At 39.1% G+C, this 24,439-nt stretch overlaps 1 protein-coding gene and 6 non-coding genes across 7 annotated transcripts; 6 read left to right on the top strand and 1 right to left on the bottom strand.

Moving 5' to 3' along the window:
* Positions 1-435: 435 nt before the first annotated feature.
* Positions 436-13,751, bottom strand: kctd2 (potassium channel tetramerization domain containing 2). The gene is made up of 6 exons (XM_085466914.1): positions 13,068-13,751; positions 12,556-12,664; positions 12,380-12,471; positions 12,124-12,219; positions 8,996-9,121; positions 436-6,042 (listed from the first exon to the last, which is right to left on the bottom strand). Exons 1-6 carry the CDS (start codon positions 13,428-13,430, stop codon positions 6,013-6,015), a joined length of 816 nt encoding a protein of 271 aa, XP_085323040.1. The 5' UTR covers positions 13,431-13,751; the 3' UTR covers positions 436-6,012.
* Positions 13,752-14,647: 896 nt separating this feature from the next.
* Positions 14,648-14,719, top strand: trnad-guc (transfer RNA aspartic acid (anticodon GUC)). Its single transcript has one exon. It is a non-coding gene; the product is annotated as a tRNA-Asp (tRNA).
* A 919-nt stretch (positions 14,720-15,638) lies between these two features.
* On the top strand, positions 15,639-15,710 carry trnad-guc (transfer RNA aspartic acid (anticodon GUC)). Its single transcript has one exon. It is a non-coding gene; the product is annotated as a tRNA-Asp (tRNA).
* Positions 15,711-16,369: 659 nt separating this feature from the next.
* trnad-guc (transfer RNA aspartic acid (anticodon GUC)) lies at positions 16,370-16,441 on the top strand. Its single transcript has one exon. It is a non-coding gene; the product is annotated as a tRNA-Asp (tRNA).
* A 1,432-nt stretch (positions 16,442-17,873) lies between these two features.
* trnad-guc (transfer RNA aspartic acid (anticodon GUC)) lies at positions 17,874-17,945 on the top strand. Its single transcript has one exon. It is a non-coding gene; the product is annotated as a tRNA-Asp (tRNA).
* A 2,931-nt stretch (positions 17,946-20,876) lies between these two features.
* trnad-guc (transfer RNA aspartic acid (anticodon GUC)) lies at positions 20,877-20,948 on the top strand. Its single transcript has one exon. It is a non-coding gene; the product is annotated as a tRNA-Asp (tRNA).
* A 1,387-nt stretch (positions 20,949-22,335) lies between these two features.
* Positions 22,336-22,407, top strand: trnad-guc (transfer RNA aspartic acid (anticodon GUC)). The gene has a single exon. It is a non-coding gene; the product is annotated as a tRNA-Asp (tRNA).
* Positions 22,408-24,439: the final 2,032 nt, after the last annotated feature.

Here is a 24,439-nt window from a genome sequence, read left to right on the forward strand (position 1 = left end):
TTCCTGCAACTATAAGGGTCCCTGCTGGTCATTAAATAGAATGCAGGTTTAAGGCACTTCTGTATTGGCTTCATCCATCTTTTGTGCTATATATGGCAGTGATGAGTGAAAATCTAAGCCAGAGGCTTCAACATGCAGACTCCACATATCAAAGGACTGTTGTTAGAGTGTGATGGAAACTCACCACCACGGGACCACTGATCGTGGTTCCACGTCCATACCCAGACTGATTAAAGTGTTTCTAAAGGCACAAAGACCTAGATAATGCTAGTCAGATGGTTTTAATATTGTGGTAGGTCTTAAAGCTTTGTCTCTAGAATTCAAATTTGGCTGCAAACAGACATTTCCAAAACGTATATTTTGTTATGAACTTCACTTTGTTTATTTTTTTTATTCCACACTCAAAGGAACCAACAAATAGTCAGTGAGCCACAATTTAAAACACAGACACATTTTATGAATAAAAACCAGACTGGGTTTTTGTTAAAATTGTTACATGGTAGACAAAATTCAGAAAATATGAAATAAATAAAAGTGAAACAAACAATCAGACAAAATGTTTTGTCGGCTTCCAGACGTTTCTCCACAGTCTCAGTTAACAATATTCACATTTGACATCAATACTGTTGATAAATGAACACAAAGTAAGTTAATAGGTGACATTATCAATACGTCTAAATGAGTGTACAAGTGTGCATGTCCACAAACGCATGCAGGTGTTTACAGGTTAACTGGCAAAATGATCAATCAATTAAAAAAAAACTTTTTTTTTTAGTTTTGTGTTGACCTGCAGGTCACATAAATGCTATATAAACCAAGGTTATGGGGGTGGAAACGTCTGCAATATCATCAGTAGGGTAATATGTGATTAAAGCTAACTCTTGTTTCTACTTTTAAGATCAACTGACGTGACAATAAAGTACACCTTCTTCTTCTTCTTCTTCAAAGATACAAAAACGACAAAGAAACAGAAGTTGTGAGTAGGCGAATACGTCGACTTGTAGACCAACTGTTCCACTTAAAAAAAATCTACACCTACAAACCACAGAGCCATGCCGTCCCTCTGCTTCCCACCACCATGCATCACATTTAGTTTGCACTAACACAGAGGTCAGACAAAATCCAGTACACGACATCTCTAGTACAATGCATGCTCTCATGTTTTCACGAGTAATTTTTTGCAGATTTGTTAACATTGCATGTTATTTGTTGAGTAACTAGCACAGGTGAACGTAAAAACAAACAAACAAACAAACAACCCCCCCCCCCCAAAAAAAAAAAAAAAAACAACCAACAAAAAACAAAAACAGGTCAAAAGTTGTTTCTCTGTATAAAGAAAATATGGTTTGAAGAAAATATTGAGATAAACACACAGCCAAGTTTAGCTCGGTCAGAGGTTCCCAACTTTTTTGGTTGCATATTTCTACTTTTTAAAAACATTTTAGCTTGTCTGAACAGTTTATTTAATTCCTCAAGAAATAAAACAAAGAGTTAACATCAACACGCTAACACTCTCACAGTGGCTAAACAAAATGCTGACATTATTATTGTAGAGCAGGACAATTTAAAAAATAAATTATTGTATAACATTCTGTTTCATGATGATCGGGTGGTTTTGTTTATTTTCAACTAAATTATATTTAAATTCAGGGGGAAAAAATTAATCTAAAGCTTTGCTAGTTACTACATGAAGATAGTGTGGCTAGCTCGATGCTAACAAGAACTTAAAAGCTAATTAGCTTAACACAGAGGTGGCAGTTAACAATAAAATTGATATTTCCAAAAGAATCTTCTGATTGTGTGTTTTTTAAATAAAAATGTGTTAAACCCATTACACTGAATAATTAGAATTCTAACTTTGGCTTTAAAATGCTAATATCTACTAAACAAACTTTCAATTGGCAGTTTTATCATTAAAAATGTTTCTTCTTGTTTCATAAATCCCGTGTATCTTTTTCCTTTATAGCAGTAGCTAGCCCAAACTCCCACCCTACCAGTCTGTGATATATTTAGTTCTATTTACAATATTTTTATATTTTAACTTAGCTGAATTAAAAATTTAATGAATTAAAAGATAAAATTTTGTTGCATTAATGGGAAGCTAACGACACTAGCAAAATATCTGCGATGATGCTTTTTTTTTTCCAGGCTTCTGTACTTGAACGTTTGCCAAGTAATCACCTCTTTTGTCATTTTAAATACCAACATTTCCAGTCTATAAACTGACTGATACTCCTAAGCTCTTGGGCTAAAAGCAACATTGAAAGAAAGTTTAAAAAAAAAAAATCAAGTTGGGAACCACCAAACTGCAACCATGGTGAGACCAAACCGGGGTTCACAAGGGTACGTTAAGTGCTTTAAATATTGGTTACACACACTTAAAAGTGGGGCCATTGTAGGTAGCGTCAGCATGCAGGTCAAGGAGAAAAGAAGCTGCCACAATACAATAAGTTTGACATCAAATTAATTACCAAGTGCATTTTTGGAGTTTTACTAAGATACGAGCAAAAAAAAAAAAGGGAAACCAGCTTGGACTGGACTTCCTGTCGTCCACACCACCACAACAGAAATGTAAAACCTCCAGGAGTGTGAGAGATTGTGGTTGGATTGAGCTGGAACGCAATGGCACAAAGAAAGCAGCAATTTGTAAAATTTACATATAATAAAATAACGCCAAGGGTAGTGTTTCCGTTTGGTTCGCCTCTTACGGAAACACCAACAATAAAAACCAGGATAAAAAGACCACAGTATACATGATACCTCAGATACGTGCCTCCTGGCTTTTTTAAGGTATGAGAGGCACATTATGATAAGAGGGGAGTACAACTGTGCACAACACAGGTCAAAGGCACAACACTGGACAAAAACGAAGGGAATCAACACCCAAGGTGTTTCGAATGGGCCAAGAAAACCACAAGGGAGGAAACAAAAGTGCTTCTGAATGACATGTTTGGGCATTTTTAGCAGTATTTTTAGCAAGTCTAAGGTACCATTTTTCCCCAATGCAATAAATTATTTTTCCCCATGCTTGGTACAACATAATTGCATCAAATAAATTCTTTATACAAAGGATGGATTACCAAAGGGGTCAATGCCAGTAATAGGTGTCTGCGATAATGACAGAGCGCTCCTCAGCTTTGATTAAAATGTGAACAACATGATTCTCAGTTTTCCTTCTGATATGTGCAAATATGGCTCAAACTTTGCATCAAGTTGCTCACATGAACGAGCTGCATTTACCCCAGATGGTGAAATGATTAGTCACTGACAGAATAAAATAAATATAATAATTAATTAACAAATGTGAGTCACTGATGGAGCAGAAATAGAATATCGCTTTTCAGTGTGAGAATTAGGTGCATTTCTTCATCACCTGTTAGTAAAATTGATTTTCTTGCTCATAAGCAAATGAACGAATACTGGCTGAAGAGTTACTGATTATTTGAGTAAAAAGGATTGAAAATGGGCTCAAAGGTGAGAGGTGGGCCATCTGAAGCCAAAATGTAAGAAGTGAGATGTGTGACCAAGAAGAAGAAAAAGGTATTTTGCTATTTTATTGGATTTTTCTTTTTAAAATAAATGTGACTAATTACCCAATTTTGATAAGGCCCATGAACCCATTTTGAACCATCTGGACTCCAGAAATGTTTTAAAATTTTCATTATGTGATAAACTACAAATTAAGGAAGCACCGATCCAGTTCCAAACCAAACTATATTCAATTTACATAAATATGAAAAAGAAAAAGCAGAAAACTGAAAGATCAGTTGTCCTTTCTGCTTGATAAGTGACTTGATATCCAATTGTGTCAGATTAAAGGGGACCTACTGTGCTACAGTGGTGGGTTCTATCATCAAGCTGAGTTAAAGTTTCATGAAATGAGGTGAGCTTATGTACAAGTAATCCCAGGGAGCCAAAAGTTCAGTTTGTCTTTACGAGAGGCAGCCAATCAGACTAGAGTCCAGGATCCGGGAGCTAAAGGAGCTTGTTTCAGTTCAATGATGAGCTAAGCGGCTGAACCAAGGCCCAAATGTAGGACAAATAAGGATTAGTCTGAAATGTGACTCATGCAGAGCTCAAGAATAAAACTCTAGAGCTAAAATGGCCAAAACAGATCCCCGTTTATTTTCTGTCAACTGACAAATCACCGTTTTCGCTTTAGTACGAGCCACTTCACTTGCACATGTGCACAGATTAAGGCTTGACTTATACTTCTGCATTACAATTTTGCTAAGCTGTTGTTAGCATTCACAGCTAGTGTGGTTTCTTTCTATGCCACTAATAGTTTACTAAAAAAATTTAAAAAAGCAGGCAACTGACACTGAATTATTCAGGCAGGTTACTTGCTCCTAGATTAGCCCTGTAACCCCCATAACCCCATTATATGCATTACCTTTGCAAAAGTAATATACTCTATTATTCACCACCAAGCAGCTGTTACAGTGTGGAAGTATAAATCAAGCTCACATCCTGGCCTGTGTACAGAAGATTTCTATGTTGTTGCAGTGTTTTTGAAAGTGTCAAAAACAGCACAATAACATATCAACATAATGTTAAGCACAAGAACAACACACATTAGCCAAACTACTAAGGCTTCGCTCTCGAGCTCATGAAAACTGAACTCACTTCCCGGCTGGCAGCGTTGTTTACACAGCGTATAAAACTCAGGTATCTCAGGGCTTTAAGCGGTGAGCGGTACAGTTTAGCTTGCGCCACGGTTGCTACAAGTGCTGCAGAGTGTAAGACAACACAGTCATTTTGGTGTGGCAACAAGAGGCAGCTGCAAAGTGAGTGAATATTGGCAAAGAGAATAGCACGAGGCCCGAGAGGAGAGGGGTGCTTCAGGGTTTTGAGGCAGCATACAGTCTGGCCACAGTCCAACCTCCGCCACGCTTTACTTGGACAAATGACAATGACAGTAGTTTTCCTTATCCCTAATTACAATTTTAAGATATGCAATAGTTTAAAGTTGGATATTTAAGAGAAAACTTACCGGTGTTATCTTCTTTTTTCTTTGAGGAACACTACAGAAAACGTGCAGCTGAAAAACTGGTGATATTTCAGGATGAACAGAAAGCAGAGAGGCACTGCATACACAAATTCACACCCGTGTAAGCGGGTGGGAAAACTGATATTTTCTCCATTGTTTAAATAGACTCAACCACCAGAATATGTAAATATATCACAACTATGATACAGAAATCAATAATTACACCATTTGCATTCAATTTTTCATATAATTTCATCATGTAGCCTATATAGATTTATATAGATTCCTCACATGCCTTGACAAATTGTACACTAGTGTAGGTAAGTCCGTTTTTTAGTCATGTATGTTCTTTTCTTACAGATCAAAAGGAGCCACTGGAGACTTCTTGGTTCGCGGAAAAGATGCCGCTCCAGGTTAGCTCATAATGAGTGATCGGTCCGTGCATCATCCGCCTGCGACTGCTCCGTCTCGGGCTCCACCTGCAGAGGAGTCGATGCTCTCTCGGTCAGTAAGTGGAGTGTTTTCATTCCTTTATGTCCTTTGAGAGTCCTGAGGAGGTTTCTGCTAAATCAACAGAGCCAGATGTGTAAGACAAGAGGAAATATCCCGTCTGATAACGATGATGGAGATCCAGAATCGAGGTGGAGATGGAGACGATGATTCCTGGTAGCTCTGTCCGTCCAACTGAGAACAACAAGAGGCTAATATCAGCGTCGTAGCCTGCGCTCCTGTCACACTGTCCAACAAAAAGCTGCAACGAGGAAAAGCCCTGAACCTGTCATCTCTCTTCCAAAGTGAAGAAGGAGAGACGAGACGACAAGCCAGGGTCACGTTGCAGCACTGAAGGATTGTGGGGGATGCCAACAGCACCCGCTGTGGAAAGGCACACCAGAGGAGAAGGGAAGGGGCGGATGATCATGATGATGACAGTAAAAGGTGGAAGGGGGTTTATGAAAAGTGAAGAAAATGTTCGACAACAACGTGGTTGTTGCTGATAAACTGTTGTTAAGCTCAGGATCTCTTCACATCCGCGAGCCTCGCTCCTGAAGGATCTGCGAAAGGCAGACAGGAAAAAGACCACTTTCAAACATTTAAACAAGACGTTTAAGAAAAAGCAAGAAAAAAAACAACACTTTGAATTTTGAGGGTTTTTTGCAATAAAAAGGCAGTGTTAGCAAACCCTTTTTCCAGATGAAGTCACAGGATAAAAGTAATTTAGTACACTAATTAAACTGATATAAAAAGCAGTGGTGTTCAGGTTCCTGCACAGACAGCATTCTCAAATCTTTGCTTTTTCCCTTCAGAAACTATGTGTCACATTTGCTGAGACATTTAGGAGAACAAAGAGAAGGTCAGACAGACTGAAATGTTGTAATCCAGTAAATATTTCAGCAGTCAGTGTGCTGTACTCCACAACTTTCCACTCTCTATGCCATCGCTTTATCCAGTACACTATAGTATTTTTACTGATATATTTAACATATTTTTAAAATAATTTAATCCTCTGTTGAGCCAGTTGTAACAAAATTTCATTCCTTGCATACTTTTTCATAATGAATGCAGATGCAGAATCACTGCTTGGGGTTTTCGTCCAGCTAAAATCTGTCCAAAACAAACAATTAGTCAAAGCAATCTGAGTTTCCTTTTAGCATTAGCTTCCCTTTTTCAGCCAGAGCATAGGAAATTATTTAAATTGTTATTCGCTGAGGGAAAAGCCTGGACACCATAATTATGGATGTGAAACTGAGGATGCAGCACGCCAGTATCCTGATACAGATTTGTAAATCTGAATCATACCCTGCTTTATCACCTATTTTTGTCTAAAACAGGAACTAATTTTCAAAAAAAAGCAGCATGTTGGATTTAATAAAATATGAAACTAATGATTAACAGCATTAGATTACTTGGAAAGTTAGTGGATCAAGTGAGAAGTAGAAATCGTTTCCCGAAAGACTTGTATACAACGTAGACTACAGGAGTGGCCCCCTGCTGGTCATTTGCAAGAGTGCATGTTATAAAAAAAAGTTTATAATGAATACTTGGTCGATAATGCTTTATAGTTGAGAAAACATGCTTTCATTGATAAATAACATCTGGTAAACCAACTCAGTTCCATAAAAAAGACACAAGAGGAATGAATGAAATCCGAGTCTTTGCACTGATTTCATGGATATGATCGCATACATGAAAATAATCTTGCAGATCTTGTTAACTCACTGTTAAGCAGGTAAGAACTACGAAGATAAGCGATACCAAATGATTTGAACACAACAGCAGCGGGTCAGTAAAGTTCAGAAGGTTCTTGACTTTTGTGGCATCCTGGCTGCCAGCACACAGACTATTTCTAGCTGAGCTCATCCATACGGTTATATTTAGCTCCTGTATTTGTTGTAGCGTAAGCTTCCACATTAAGTATTTAATACAGCACAATAAACTGAGCTACGGTAAAAGTATAACATGAACTTTCCACCAAGTGAAGGTCTCAAACTTCAGAAAATGCATTTTTCATACAGATGCATTTTGACTTTCAGAGAGGCTGCTTGTGAAAAACACCCAAATGAGCAGAAGCCACATGAGATGGTAAGGTCCACTCTACCCAGTCTTATCCAGCATGGACTGGTTTATGGTCCAACAGTCAAATATTTTCATTAGGAAGGTTCCTCACTGAGTCAAGTAAAATGGAAGTATAATTAAATTCTACAAACACTAAGGAAGGTGCTTCAGTGCTACCTTTATTACCCATGTTGTATCTACTGTAGTTCGGGTTAAGCACTTGAATTGAGAGGGGGAGGATTACACAATTCAGTTGACCAAACCGAAAAATATGAGATTTTACACACTGAACCTAAAATAAAGGCAGAAGTTATACTGGCGCATCTCTTCAGCAGGAAGTGAAAATAAACTATTCAAGTTTTATGTCATGAAACATGTCTAGAATGGATGTTTTAAATTAAGTTCCCAGCACATAACTTTAATCTCTTAGACAACACTGTGAGTAGCTTTTGTCTCTGGGTTTAGTCAAGGATGGTTTCAGGCCTGAAGAGAAAACTGTGGATGTAAAGCGCTACAGACCAAGGTGGAGCAGTGTGGACGTTGTATGTAAACAAGATAATAATTATAAAAATATGTTTCTTATTATTTTGCTGTAGCCAGCTTTTAAAAAAATAATTTCTGTTAGTTCTTAGTTCTGTTACCACAGGATGGGCTAAGAATCTTGCCCTGGTATTGAAAATAGCATCGATTATGGATCATTTTCCAGGGTATCGGAATTAAATTTGAAATTCAAGTATGGACCCTAAACCATCAGGTCACCGTGCTGAGACTGACTGATGTTGACCGAGCCCAGGTTGTTGGCATGCTGGATGCTGGCAGCATGCCGGAGAGAAAAGAATCAACAGCACATCCAGACACCTGTGTAGGCTGTATCTCGCAATAAGTGTCTTGCATACAGCTTTACTGCACTGCCGGTCGTTAACATCCATTTAAAAACACAAACGTATTGTGGGATGCATTTAATTCCACTTAATAAGCTGTTTCACTCCCTGTTCTTTAAGATTACAAACTAGATAATGAAGTAATAATTTTCCACCAGTGATCCTCTTTTATATGAAACATTTCATGGGGTGACGTATCCACGATGCGCTCATTTTTTGCCCATCTTTGGGGCACTGTGGTTTTAACACAGCAGACTCACATCAACAACATCTGGCCACATTATTAAGGAGTCTAGCGTCAGAGCAGTTAGCTTCTCTCTGAGCTCATTAAAACCTCTTCAGATCTTTTAGTGACCTTGTGACATTTTCTATCGAGTCATGGGAAACTTATGGGCAAAAGGAAGTAGGATTTAGTGTTTTGGACGATTCAAGTGCAGCTTTGGTTCCTACACATGGATCCTGTAGCTTCTGTGGCTTATAAACTGGGTTTTAATACACAAACACGGTCCTTCGCTGCAGTTTGCAGGAGATGTTCAGACAGCCTGAACAACGGTATGAAATGTCGACTTACCTTGGCCTTCTCGGTGGGCTCAATGACGATGCCATTAGTGGAGTTGTTGAGTTCCCGGGAAACTACACACAGAAATTCAGCCTGGTCCTCATTGCCATAGTTATATGAGGAGCCGATGCTTATAAGCTGAGGGCGGAGATGGGCAAAGAAACAAAAGATCCGGAGTTAAAAGAGAGCCTACTTTTCCAAGACGTTTCACACTCTGCACCTTTTCAGTCAATAACTTGTGTTTTTTCCATTTAATTTAGTTCTACTATGCTATTTACTTTTGGTTGTTGTCGTTTTAGAGAAACTGTTGAAAATGTCAGAAAAACAACAACAACATAAAAAAAAAAACCAACCCCTAATCAAACAAAGAAATATTCATTATATAAAAAAAACAAAACAAAAAAACAACTGAATGATTTTAAGTTTTCCTATTTTGAATACTCAGCCTGAAAAAAGGGATTAGATACAATTAATAAATGACATTTTATTTGCCAATATAGACTTACAGCGATATTTCAGCACATATATCACTGCATTTCTGTAGTCTGTTCATGACCTCTTTCTTTGCCCTACAGCAAGGATGGCCACCCTGCAACTCAGCTCCTGTGACTCACTCTCGCTTTGACAAAAGACTTGATGGATATCATTTTGGAATTTTAACTTTTTATTTATTTAACTTACCCTGGCTACGGTTTCCAAAGATGTTAAAATCACTGGGGAAACTCAAAAACAAAATAAATCAGCAGTCTGTGGACAAGCAGGGGCCCGTTCTTCGTACGTCGCTTACTACATCCAAGATCAAATGACACATCCAAGATCAAATCATCGCGCTAACCGTGAGCTCGCTAATCCGGTTCCCCGAACACACCTGCTGTTGACGATTACTACAGCTGGACGCAGGAATGTGACATCACTGGGTGTCGTAAAAGGGGCTACGCATCGATAGTAGAAACATTGATCGGCAACCCGCTGATTGGTCGGCGAAAATGTCCAAGGGGCGTGCTCGGTATTTTCCGGCAGCAGAGCAAGAACTCATGAGTGAGGGATTTCAGGAGTTTCAGAGTTTAATTAAAACGCAAGAGAACACTGCAAAGGCTGCAAAAGCAAGGAGAGAGGGCTGGCAGAAAGTTGCTGACAAATCAAACTCGTAGGTAATTTAATAATAATAATAATAATGGATTGGGTTTATATAGCGCTTTCCAAGGCACCCAAAGCGCTTTACGATACCACTATTCATTCACTCCCACATTCACACACTGGTGGAGGCAGCTACGGTTGTAGCCAGGCTGCCATATCGCGCCATCGGCCCCTCTGGCCAACACCAGTAGGCGGTAGGGTAGATCTATCATATGACACTATATTGTCCAATATCATATGGCATTATATTATATTATAATATGTTATATTATATCCCCTTTCACATTAGAGCCACAACAGGACCCACAAGAACATGGGAACAAGTAAAAGTGGAATACAGGAGTATTCTACAGAATGGTAATATTTATCTCTTAGATTGCTTTGCGTCTCTTGGCAAGGTAATACTGGCCTGTAATACTCTGTTAGTTTGTTCATAACAGCAACCAAGAAAAGGGCAGAGGAAAAAAAGACAGGTGGTGGTCCTGCACCCCCTCGTCAACAAGTTGGTTAAGTAAATAATACCCTCACGGGAATATCGATATCTCTCTATGAGCACACTGTCGCGCTGAGCTAAAGGATCCTGTCTGTCCCGCAATATACGCTGAATTCTGAGGACTCTCCTTATCAATCTTGCACCTTCCGCAATGGGTTGGTCGCGTATACGGACAGGACATGGCTGCGACAGGCTTCCCAAATCCACCTTCGCTTTTATAGCCGTGGTCTCTCATCTTGATTACACGAAGTAATTTACAATTACTACTCTGAAATATGAATTACATCTGTAATAATCACATACATGTAATAGAATGTTAATAGTACATTTCCCTTTTTTAGGAAATGACCTGTATGTATCTGTGTGACATCAATAAAAGGATCAAGTGCTGCATTATCTTTAGTTACATTGATAATATTTATTTATGGTGAAACAGTGGAAAAATATCGCTGTTGCTTTCGTATAAATGAAGCGGACATACCTGCGTGGCCGCGATCTAATCCTGTTTACATAAAGTAAACCTGCTCCCGAGCAGGTTTACGCTTACGGCTCTGTTGCTATGACAGCAAGTCCCGGATGAGCTTCGGGGAACCGACTGATCCAGGATCACGCGAAATCGTCAACAATCTAATCCGGCTAACCTACTTAGCGAGGTACGAAGAACGGGCCCCTGGTGTGCCTTTACAGCCAAAGCCGCTGGCTTATGCTTTGTTTATGGTGACCACATTGGCTTTGTTGAGCACCAACTGTGACATGCCGGTGCTTGAGGGTGGTTGAAGATTAAACATTTGCCCCTAGCAACTGGAGGATGCCAAGGGTTTGCCAATCGGTCTCTAGACGAGTGTGACTGAGGCCTTCAGGTTATTTTTCACAAACATGGATAGAGCTCAAAGTTTCCTGCAGAGCTTCATAGCAACTGCTTCACAGTAGGCCTAAAAGTGCTACTAGTTCTGTCATGTTTGTTGGTAATTTAAAAAAGGCAAATGAGTTGTGTTATTTTAGCTCTTTAAATTTAATAAATGCAACAAATGTGGTATTTTCTATTAAAGTTAAAAGTACCAAATAGTCATAATCAGACCTTTGCGGAGTAGTCACATGTGGCAATGACTAGAATTATTTACAGCTATTACTAATGTCAGGGGTTTAATTCATACTTACTTTCATTATAAGGCTCAAAGATCTTTTTTTTTTTTTTTTTTTGTCTTTTGAAGATCAAAAAATTGATACAGGTTCATATTGATAATACATGATTACTAATATAGAGGAAACTACAAGGTGACAGAGTCTGAATGCATACAGATTCAGGTCAAGACCAAATGAAGTACTTTTAGTATCCATTCCTGCTCATGATTAAAACATTTTGTGCCCCAGTCTTTCCTGTGTGGAAATAAATACCTGACAATGTGCTGGCATACATCTCAGGGCAAGCGGAGCTTAAAACTGCAGCGTCGAATCAACTAAAGCGTGAACTAAAAGATGACATATATTTTAAAAGCTGCATTTTCTGCACCTGCTCAAACTTCCAACCGTCCGACATAGTTGAGACCATCTGCGTGAGTTCCTCCTCTTGGCACTGTAGTACTCGATACACATGCTTCACAGGGCCCTGAGGGACACAGCAAAGGCACGCAGAGCATTACTGAAAAAGCATCAACAATCTGCAGGCAGGCACACATTTTGTTTGAACACTTTACAAGTTACCTGGGTTATATTTGCACTGGAAGAAAGTCAGCCACTAAGACTTATTTTGGTTTCGTTTTGTTTACCTGAGATGTCCGGTTCTCGTTGTCCCGTATCCTCTCTTTCACCAGCCTCACCAGGGAAGCAATGTTGTAGAACTCGGCTTCCTCCAGAACGCCTGAAACACAAATCGAATGAATGTGTTATTTGGTGTCTGAGATGCTGCTCACTGACAGCTCTGCATTATGCTTTTGCTTTTTACCTTCTTCTGCCAGATTCTTATCCATAATCAGTTTTCCATGCCGAAGGTAATTCAGGATAGGGCCAAAGTACGTGGGGTCTCTGTCGATTAGATATGCTCCTGTCTCGTCCTGCAAGAATTAACAGGTTCCAAGGAGCAAGTTCCATGTTAACAGAGGAGCAAGTTCCATGTTTTGTTTTGTTTATTTCTATTAAATTTCCATATTTTTTTTCTTTAACGTTGAAGTTCGTTAATGTAAAATTTGCCATTTTTCGTGTAATTTTTTCTCACAAATGTGGGACTAATTGAGAAATTTTAAATTTTTAAAACTGAAGCGTATCGTCCTTGTGCTTTTACCTGCAGTAGTCTATAAACATTTTGTACAGGGCAGATGGGTACTACTGTGGAAATTGATTATTCACTTTTTAATTTGTGCTTTTACAGTTTAGTGTTCACGGTTTTTGTGTTCTTGCGTCCCTTTGCTGTGTGAACCTGTGTTGTATGTATTTGTGTTTTTCTGGCGTCCCACTCACCTTGTCAGAGTCCAGGTCCGGGTCTTCCTGACACAGGCGGAACAGGAAAGATTTGGGGTCCCTGCACAGCGTCTGTTTGGTGGTAATGAAGTAGGTACCACCGACGTTAAGCCGGACCCAGCGGGAGCCCGGCTTGTCCACTGGCTCGGACGGGGAGCTGGGATTGCTCTTCACCGGGAACCCAAACACCGACCTTCCGCCGCCGCCGCTACAGCCTGACACCCCACCCGGGCTGAGCTGGCTGCTCCGCGGCGGAACAATGAGGGTGGGCGACGCCAGGCGCACCGAGCCCCGGATGTCGCGGTGCTCGGGCTGCTCTATGGTGCCAGCACCGGTAGGTTCCACAACATGCAGCTCAGCCATGTTTCCTCTCCGTCTGAAGAACCAGTCGCACAGCCGCACGGTGAGCTAACGACACACTGCGGGGAAACAGCCTCCCTGAACCGCCTGGTAAACACACCGAGGATATTTTTCTCCTTCTGACGGGCTGCCTGCTCTCATCGGGGCGTTGCTGCTCGTAGTCGACCGCCTCCACCTCCAGGCCAAGAGATTAGGACACAAAAACGACTATGAGAGGCTGCACAACAGGAGCAGCATCGCGTTTAACCGTTTCTCCAAAAGCTAAATTGGTCATTCTCATCTATTCAAATGTTAACCAGAGAAAAGGCATTTCTTCCGGGTTGTAACGTGATTACTGTTTACTTCCGCCGTGTCACGGCTTTTCAAAATAAAAGCGAATTCAGCATGCAGAATTATCAAATCAAAAATCAAATCAAATCACTTTTATTGTCACATCACATGTGCAGGCACACTGGCACAGCACATGCGAGTGAAATTCTTGTGTGCGAGCCCCACAAGCAACAGAGATGTGCAAACACAACAACACAAACGAGCAAAATACAAGAATGGCCAAAAGGAACTGAAATGGAAAAACCACATGAACCACACAGGATTTGTAATGACCTTTAAGCAACCATTCAGGACTTTTTTTTCTTTCTTTTTTTTTTTACAGTAAAACAAAGACATGGCTTGTTTTTTTTTTCTGCTGGGAGTGCTTTTACTGCTCACTCAGCAAACTAACTTTCATGGGAAAAAAAGGAATTGAGATTATGAGATATGGATGAAGTCCATGGGAGTGAGGGAGAAAGAGGTTCTCATAGTGTTGATGATGGTATTAACTTCGGCTAATCTTGAATGGTATGGGACAAGGGATGAAATGACTCCTCAACACACTGTTACTACCAGCAAGGCACATATCACAAAAACTCCTTTCACATGTAGCTAAAGGCATTTCCTGAAGGTCAAGGAGTGATGCGTCCTCGTCGGGGATTCGAACCCCGATGTCCCGCGTGACAAACGGGGAGAGTCATCACTATACATTTATATAACAGCGCCACAAAACCATAGTGGACAAAAATATATTGCATCCGTAGTGGTTTAGGACTCCCATAGAGAATGAATATGAAACAGTTGAGGGCCGTTTAGTAAATCTAGTGTTAAGTAAACAATTCAAGCGAATATGTCCTAAAGTGTACGTGATGCAGTAAGAAAAAGAACAGCGTCACGTCCATTAGTAGCAGTCCTCGTTAGTATAGTGGTGAGTATCCCCGCCTGTCACGCGGGAGACCGGGGTTCGATTCCCCGACGGGGAGGCATTGCATTTTCGTTCTTGGAAATGTTAAAAGTTAGACTGCACATGATGGGAACGCCCCATATACAGAAAGGCACCATCAAATAAAATGTATTATTATTATTATAAGACATCCTAGATCTGAATTAATGAAATATTCTTATTAAATACTATGTTCTTTATACAGTTGAATGTACTGACAACAAAATCACACAAATCACATTTCCTTTTCACTCTTGGAAATGGTAAAAATTACACTGCACACCATAGGTCGTCAACTATTTTGATGTTTCAGGGGTTCCTTTAAGACGCTAAGGAGTAAAACAATATTAACACTCATGACAGTTACTGATCTTTTCTAAACTCTAAACTTTAATATTCTGGCGCTGTTGAGAGTTTATCTATTATACGTCAATTATGTTTGTTTTGGAGGGTTTGTTTTTACGTTGAGGCGTCTACTCATTGTAGTCTCTTTGCCCGCTGTTATTTACACGTTAAATTCGATACACAGAAACACGCGTGCACAACTTGAAACGTATAGTGGACATTATTGTGGCCACTATTTTATTATTATTATTACCATTATTATTTCTGTCTGGAAATGGACCAGTTTGAAATGATGAATTACAGATGAGTGTAAACGGTTTTATAATGCCCTCAATGACTCTTTTAACCACTTATCATATCAATATCATTACAATCCAACGATTTCTGATTTTGAGGTTTTTTGTTTGTTTTATTTGCTTTTTCGTTGATGGTAGAGAACTCTACGTTGAGGTATCTAGTCATTCTAGTCTCTTTGCCCGCTGTTTACACGTTTGATACACATAAACAGCCGTGCACAACTTAAGGTATCGAAACGGGGAAACAGCGACACTATCCCATAGTGGACATCATTGTGGCCAGGATCGGTACTGCAACATGAAATTCGCTGAGCACCTTCCTCGTTAGTATAGTGGTGAGTATCCCCGCCTGTCACGCGGGAGACCGGGGTTCGATTCCCCGACGGGGAGACATTTCCTTTTCACTCTTGGAAATGGTAAAAATTACACTGCACACCATAGGTCGTCAACTATTTTGATGTTTCAGGGGTTCCTTTAAGACGCTAAGGAGTAAAACAATATTAACACTCATGACAGTTACTGATCTTTTCTAAACTCTAAACTTTAATATTCTGGCGCTGTTGAGAGTTTATCTATTATACGTCAATTATGTTTGTTTTGGAGGGTTTGTTTTTACGTTGAGGCGTCTACTCATTGTAGTCTCTTTGCCCGCTGTTATTTACACGTTAAATTCGATACACAGAAACACGCGTGCACAACTTAAAACGTATAGTGGACATTATTGTGGCCACTATTTTATTATTATTATTACCATTATAATTTCTGTCTGGAAATAGACCAGTTTGAAATGATAAATTACAGATGTGTGTAAACGGTTTTATAATGCCCTCAATGACTCTTTTAACCACTATCATATCAATATCATTACAATCCGACGATTTCTGATTTTGGGGTTTTTTGTTTGTTCTTTTTGCTTTTTTCGTTGATGGTAGAGAACTCTACGTTGAGGTATCTAGTCATTCTAGTCTCTCTGCCCGCTGTTTACACGTTTGATACACATATTATTGTGGCCAGGATCAATACTGCAACATGAAGAATATTGTGCACCTTCCTCGTTAGTATAGTGGTGAGTATCCCCGCCTGTCACGCGGGAGACCGGGGTTCGATTCCCCGACGGGGAGGCATTTCCTTTTCGTTCTTGGAAATGTTAAAAGTTAGACTGCACATGATGAGAAAGTCCCATATACACTGCTCAAAAAATAAAGGGAACACAAAAATAAGACATCTGAATGAAGGGGAGGCATTGCGTTTTCCTTCTTAGAGATGTTAGTCAGACTGGACACCACTGGAAAGGTTCTCAACTATTTTAATGTTTCAGGGTTTCCTTTAACAGACTAAGTAATAAAATAATATTAACACTCATGACAGTTAGTGATCTTTTCTAAACTGTAGCCTCAAAACTCCTCCTGGACAACGCTTAGAGTGCTCAGGTAGGATAGAAAATTGCTAAGTGCTAAAGAGTCAAAGTAACAGAGCATAAAACACAGAAAAACATGAAGGAGATTTTCCTGGCCTGGTCGTTTTATAGCAGATAACCTTAAAAATATTCTGCAGTAGAACAAAAACTGAAGAAAACCACGAATCAACATATAAACATTATGCTGCTGAAGTGAAGAAGAGCAAAGTTACAGAGGTTTGATTAGAGACACAGCTAAGCATTCTGCAATTTCGCATAATTTTAAAAAGTTTAAATTTCCTCAGTACTGAACAGCAGAACTGAGACTTTCTTGTGGGAAGTCAGTTAAATTAAAAACAAAAACACAGCGGCGGACCGCGCTGTACATAACGGTAGACTTGTGCGTAATAAGCAAGCGAATAATGCAGAAAACAGAGATTTTTAAATGGGGTACACTGAAGTACACTGAGAAAGGAAGAGAGCTGTGCATGAAGCGTCATTTTACCATGGTGGAAGCAAAACAGCAAAGAAGGAATACATGACGATGTCTATGTGAAGCGAAATATGAAGCGTAGTTTGGATCTTCTTTTGCTGCTGGTTCAGTCAAATTTGGTTGGAGAGAGACAAAGCCTACAGCTGCAGAATCTAGCACAAAAAAGATAAACACAAAGCGCGGACCGCCAAAGCAACAGAATCTGTGAGCTGTCGGCTTTCAGCCATGACGGCGTTTGGGTGAGGAATCACTGATTCCGATGCGTAGGCGGTCTGCACTTTGTGTTTGTGTCTTTGTGCAGAATCCATGTACCTGCTCTCATTTCCGTTTTCAGCTGTTTGGTGGTTGTTGAAATGAGTGTAAACGGTTTTATAATGCCCTCAATGACTCTTTTAACCACTTATCATATCAATATCATTACACTCCAACGATTTCTGATTTTGAGGTTTTTTGTTTGTTTTATTTGCTTTTTCGTTGATGGTAGAGAACTCTATGTTGAGGTATCTAGTCATTCTAGTCTCTTTGCCCGCTGTTTACACGTTTGATACACATAAACAGCCGTGCACAACTTAAGGTATCGAAACGGGGAAACAGCGACACTATCCCATAGTGGACATTATTGTGGCCAGGGTCGGTACTGCAACATGAAAGTTGCTGAGCACCTTCCTCGTTAGTATAGTGGTGAGTATCCCCGCCTGTCACGCGGGAGACCGGGGTTCGATTCCCCGACGGGGAGGCATTTCTTTTTCGTTACACTTCACACCATGGGAAAGTCCCATGTACACTCAAAAAATAAAGGGAACACAAAAATAAGACATCCTACATCTGAATGAATGAATGAAATGATCTTACTAAATACTATGTTATTTACATAGTTGAATGTGCTGACAACAAAGTCACACAAAAATTATCAATGAAAATCAAATTTAGCAACCCATGGAGGTCTGGATTAGGAGTAACACTGAAAATTAAAGTGGAAAAACACACTAAAGGCCGGTCCAACTTTGATGTAATGTCCTTAAAACAAGTCAAAATGAGGCTCAGTGGTGTGTGTGTGGCCTACACGTGCTTGTATAGAATTATGTTTCTTTTGGAGGGTTTTTTGCTTCTTTCGTTGATGGCAGAGAACTCTACATCGAGGCTTCAATTTAATACACATAAATAGGTCTGCACAACCTAACGTATCAAAACGGGGAAACAGCGACACTATCCCATAGTGGACATTATTGTGACCAGGATCGGTACTGCAACATATAGATCATTGAACACCTTCCTCGTTAGTGGTGAGTATCCCCCCCTTCACGCAAGAGACTGGGGTTCGATTCCCCGACGGGGAGGCATTACGTTTTTCATTGTTCTGTTTGTTAACGTTTTCGATCATGTAAACAATACACAGGTACATTTAGGAAATTCATCATTTTCCCTTTCTTTATAGTTCAAGAAGGTCATATCTTTATAACTCTTTGTGAACTGCTTTATGTTTGGACATAGCTTCAATTCCATATTCAAACTGTTCCACAGTTTCGCTCCATGCACAGAAACACAAAAGCTTTTTCTGGTAGTTCGTACCTTCACTTTTTTGAAGTTACAAAAACCCCTTAAATTATAACTTACTTCTTTCCAAAAAACATACTCTGAATATTACCTGGCAGTTGATATTTGTTGCTTTGAATAGAATTTGTTTATTTTTTGCTTTGAATAGAATTTGTGCAGTTTGGAATTTCACTGGATCAGCAAATTTCACCATTTCAGATTGCAAGAATAGTGAGTTTATATGATCCTTATAACCTGCATTGTGGAAGATTTGAACTGCTTTTTTTTTTGAAGAGTAAAAAGTGAATGTAATGCAGTTTTATAGTTATTGCCCCAGACCTCTGCACAATAGCTTAAGTATGGTGAATCCAGTGAACAGTAGAGAATATGAAGTGATGTCCCGTCTTATACCCGTTTTGCCTTGTTTAGGATTGCAATGCTTCTTGATACTTTGGAATGAATATATCTTACGTGAGCTCTCCAGTTAAGTTTTTCATCTATTATTACCCCCAGAAATTTATTTTCACTGACTCTTTCAATATCAACACCATTTATTTATCTAAACTACTATTTCCAAATAACATAATTTTAGTTTTATTCAAATTTAATGATAGTTTGTTTTTATCAAGCCAGAACTTCACTTTACTTATTTCATTAGTCATATCATCCAATAAATGTTGCAGATCATCACCAGAGCAGAAGATGTTTGTATCGTCAGCAAAGAGTACCATTTTTAATACTTTGGACACTTTACAAATGTCATTAATGTATAAGTTGAAGAATTTTGGGCCCAAAACTGACCATTGTGGTATACCACAAGCAATGTCCATACTAGAGATGGACCGATCCGATATTACATATCGGTATCGGTCCGATACTGACCTAAATTACTGGATCGGATATCGGAGAAAAATAAAAAATGTAATCCAATCCATTAAATATCACGAAAGCAGCTCACATAACTTGCGACACGCCGTAACTCACCTCAGAACGTTAGCACGTCGGAGCAGTATGCATCACGTGATAGAGCGGCTGTGGCATGCGGGACTGGTCTGGATAGCATTTGGAGCTTCGCTACCAACCCAGCATTTCATCTCCGACAAAGTTATCCCCGAGAGAAGTAAAGCAAGTGTGTAAGTCCATCTCTGAATGTTTGTAAAGCATTCCTGCGTTAAGCTTAACAAGCGACTGCCTCTTCTTGCTGCTACTTCAATCATGAAACTGCTTAATGATCAGCTGATCGGCTTTTCTGTCGCGAGTCCATCTCTCTTGTTTGTTTTTGGCCCACTTTGCACCAGAAAGAGGAAACCAGCGGCTGAACAACAGCAGCACATTTAAGCTTGATAAGCTGTTGTTAGAATTTATTTAATATTACTTTCTACACCAGGATCTTTTTCTACGTAGCTGACGCTGGTAACTGTGCAGGGGCGGATCTAGCAAAGTTTAGCCAGGGGGGCCGATAGGGCATTAACAGGGAAAAGGGGGCACAAAGACATACTTTTCTTTCTTATTCTCATTTAAAATGTCGAGCTTTTAATAAATAATTATCTGACACCCAAAGTTTTAATTTGATGTAAAATGAATAGAAGTCAATTACTGTATATAGTGACTATTAAGTCTAATATATATACCCTAGTAAGCTATAGTACTTTTTCCTTTGGGAAGGTACCATCTGTGCAGTCTGCAATTTTGTTGAAGAAAGATGTTGAATCTATTTAATATTTCTTGAAAAATAATTGATTTCTGTGCATTTTTTTTTTTTACACTGCATCAAATTAAGGTTGATTACGTCGATTAAGCATCATGAGGTGGAGCGTGAGGGGTGGTTCCCTATTTTTTTATTTTTTTATTTTTGTTGTTGCTGGGAGTTGGAACCCTATTAGTTAGGTTGCTTAATATTTAAGCTAAGTACTCTTTAAAATACCAGAATAGGGAGGATGGTGTAGGTTTAAGTTTATTAGATTGATCAGTATTGCTGAAATATGAAAAAAAAAATTTTAACATACAGGTATAACAGAATAGCTTTAGTGTAGTTGTTGTTTTAAACTTGAGTATGAACTTATACAAAATGCAGCAATTGTGGATATTATTGTGGCCAGGATCGATACTGCAACATAAAGGGTGTCAGACACCTTCCTCGTTAGTATAGTGGTGAGTATCCCCGCCTGTCACGCGGGAGACCGGGGTTCGATTCCCCGACGGGGAGGCATTACATTTTCATTCTTGGAAAATGTTAAAAGTTAGACTGCACATGATGGGAAAGCCCCATAAACACGGCTCAAAAAACATAAACGGAACATATAAACAAGAACAGATCTTCATCTGCCACTCATCTTGTTGTTCTTTCTGCTTGCCTTATCACTATGGACCACAGAGCTTTCAGTTGCTCTGCTGCTCGGCTCTGGAGCTCACTTCCTTTAGCCTTAAGAAATATAGATTCCCTTCCCTTATTTAAGTCAAAACCTACTTGTTTAAACTGACTTACTCGCTTTAATACAGATTTAACTGTCAAATCGTGTTTTTTTGTTTTTGTTTTGTTTTTGTTTTTTTGTTGTTTGTGGTTGTATTTTCCTGTTTTTTGTATTTTAATTTATTAGAATCTATTTTAATCTACTGTTTTATTGATGTCGTTTTCTCTTTGTAAGGTGACCTTGGGTTTTAGAAAGGCACCCTCAAATAAAATTTATTATTATTATTATTATTATTATTATTATTATTATAAGACATCCTAGATCTGAATTAATGAAATATTCTTTTTTTTTTTCCTTTAATGAAATATTCTTATTAAATACTATGTTCTTTATATAGTTGAATGTGCTGACAACAAAATCACACTAAAAATTGCAATGGAAATCAAATTTAGCAACCCATGGAGGTCTTGATTAGGAGTCACACTCAAAATTAAAGTGGAAAAACACACTACAGGCTGATCCAACTTTGATGTAATGTCCTTAAAACAAGTCAAAATGAGGCTCAGTGATGTGTGTGTGTAGCTTCCACGTGCCTGTATGACCTCCCTACAACACCTGGGCATGCTCCTGATGAGGTGGCGGATGATCTCCTGAAGAGATCTCCTCCCAGACCTGGATTAAAGCATCCGCCAACTCCACCACAGTCTGTGGTCCAACGTGGCGTTGGTGGATGGAGTGAAACATGATGTCCCAGATGTGCTACCTTCATGTTTTTAGGGTTTTTTTTCACAGACTCAAAACTTTTCCAAGAACAGAGCTTTGAGTTTTCAAGTAGAATAGAAAAGTGCTATATAAGAACTAGTCCATTACCATTTACCTTACCCTTTACCATAAACTGTTTCCCATTCATTCTCTATGGGAGTGCTATATTTTTGTCCACTTTAGTCTTCTGGCGCTGTTGTGATTAATAAATGATACGTTAAATATGTTTGGTTTGGAGGGGGTGAGGGGGGTTGCCTCTTTCGTTGATGGCAAAGAACTCTACGTTGAGGCGTCAATTTAATACACACAAATAGGTCTGCACAACCTAACGTATCAAAACGGGGAAACAGCGACAACATCCCATAGTGGACATTATTGTGGCCAGGATCGGTACTGCAACATAAAAGTCGTTGGGCATCTTCCTCGTTAGTATAGTGGTGAGTATCCCCGCCTGTCACGCGGGAGACCGGGGTTCGATTCCCCGACGGGGAGGCATTACATTTTCATTTTCACAAATGTTAGTCAGATTGGACACCATTGAGAAGGTCCTCAACTACCTTGAAAAAGTAGACAATGTTTGTATCCATCTTTCTGTTCAGTATCAATAGTCCTAAACCATTTATGCTGCACTGACCCCTTTCCAAGGTTGGCTCTAGGATTTGGTGGTCCTAAACAAGATTTTATATGTAGCCCCAAAACTCTTCACGCACAGCACTTTGAGTGCTCAGGTAGAATAGAAAAGTGCTATATAAGAACCAGTCCATTTACCATTTAGATCCACCAAATCACGCACACTGCTTTTAACTAGATGAAGACAAACACATACACACAAACTAGAAACAGCAAAGACCCCAGTACCTACCTCTGAAGATACAGTTATGTCGGAGAAAGCTAAAGAAGCCTGTGGTGCCTCAGTATAGTCCTCAGCTATGTTCGGGGAGGGAGTAGATGACTCTGAAGTTTTGGATGATGTCAGCAGTCATGTCAGCTGTGGTAGATGTGCTTGTTGTATCAGAAGAAGCTCCAAAATACTCCAGTAATGACCCTGAGAATTTTATACATTAGATTATTATTTTATACATAGGGTGGATGAAATTAAATAGGTACATTATATGAATTAGGTCTATACTTTAACCACAAAACAAATGCATTTTTAATATGCAAATGAGCCATGAATATTAGTATGTTCAAATAGGATCTAAAATTAAATATAGTTAGAAAGTTAATGTTTACCTGGAAGAATTTGTGACAATTTGAACATTTCATAGGTTTATATGAAATGTAAATGTAATTCTAAGTAACAAACAAAAGCTAGCTATTATAAATTATAAATGATGCTGCACTTCTACTTAAGTTGGCAAGAAAATAGCAAGTAAAGCTTGTTCTAATAAAAAACACATTATGAATGAATAATAAACATATAATAAATGCATGACGTTCTAGCCACTGCTTGCAGTTGAAAATTACTGTGGCTATATTTAATTTCATTTGTTCAAAATTAATAGCTTACTCTAAGTTGTAAAACAACACAAACAACAAACGAACAAACATATACACGCACAGACACACATACAAAATAGCTAAGTAAGTAAGTAGCTTACAACTAAAACTAGCCATACAATCAAACAGATTATTTGGTTATTAATTATGTTTACAATTCCTCTTGGGTAGGCTAGCAAGCTGACAAAAACGAGCATGTTCTCAGAAACAAATGATTCAGACTCTTCAATGATTACGTCAGCAGACCGGGTTCATATTAACTGTGGCAGTTAAATATGTTCAAACATAACTTTGACGTAGGAAACAAAACTGTCAAATTCATTCAGGTAGACTCAAAAATAAATCCATACATACCTTTTTTGTCTATCTCGAAAAAAAAAGAAAGAAAAAATATATATATATACACATATATATATATATGTGTGTGTGTGTGTGTTTTCGTCCTTGAGGCCCACTCCTAATTTTTTTAGTAGCCATCTATGAAACTTTGGGCTAATCTGTATCGAGATGTAGAGTTATGATGGCGCTGTTCTGATCTTGCTCAACTACGTAGACGCTAGAGCTAACCGGAAGTTAGTCGGGAGATACTTGGGATTTAAAATCTCCCCATGTAAACTACACAGATATTTAACAGGTGCTGATAGGCTTATTTAGCGTTGTGTGAACTCATCTGACAAGGGCTTAAATGTAGCAGAACTTTTATTTACATGTAAAAGCGCTTCAACCACAGTGCGTGCTAGCAACACAGAAAATCATGCCCCACCTCCTAGTGGTTGTGACCCTAAACAACCACATAGACTACCTTGATGCATGCGCAATTGTCCAGGTAAAGAAATCTCAAAAAACTTGGTTCTGTTCCTATTTGGTTATGACGGTTTGCATATTAATGATCAGGAGACTGACCTCACAGCCCATTGTTCGTCAGTGGTGCTTGTTTCAGTCATTATGCTAATGTATTGTTTATAAGGTTGGGGAAACCTGCATTCAGCTGGATACTGACGAAGTCCCTTGGGTGAGTGACGAA

This window comes from Copadichromis virginalis, linkage group LG8 (assembly GCF_057382275.1).
Source record: "Copadichromis virginalis isolate Kocher_CV1m ecotype Utaka linkage group LG8, C_Virginalis_male_GT1.1, whole genome shotgun sequence".
Taxonomy (NCBI): domain Eukaryota; kingdom Metazoa; phylum Chordata; class Actinopteri; order Cichliformes; family Cichlidae; genus Copadichromis; species Copadichromis virginalis.

Coding starts and splice junctions, on each gene's coding strand:
- kctd2 (XM_085466914.1), bottom strand. CDS start 13,430: ATGGCTGAGCTGCATGTTGTGGAACCTACCGGTGCTGGCACCATAGAG. Junction 12,472..12,555: donor TAAGAATCTGGCAGAAGAAG/GTAAAAAGCAAA, acceptor TTTGTGTTTCAG/GCGTTCTGGAGGAAGCCGAG. Junction 12,220..12,379: donor ACGAGAACCGGACATCTCAG/GTAAACAAAACG, acceptor TGTGTCCCTCAG/GGCCCTGTGAAGCATGTGTA.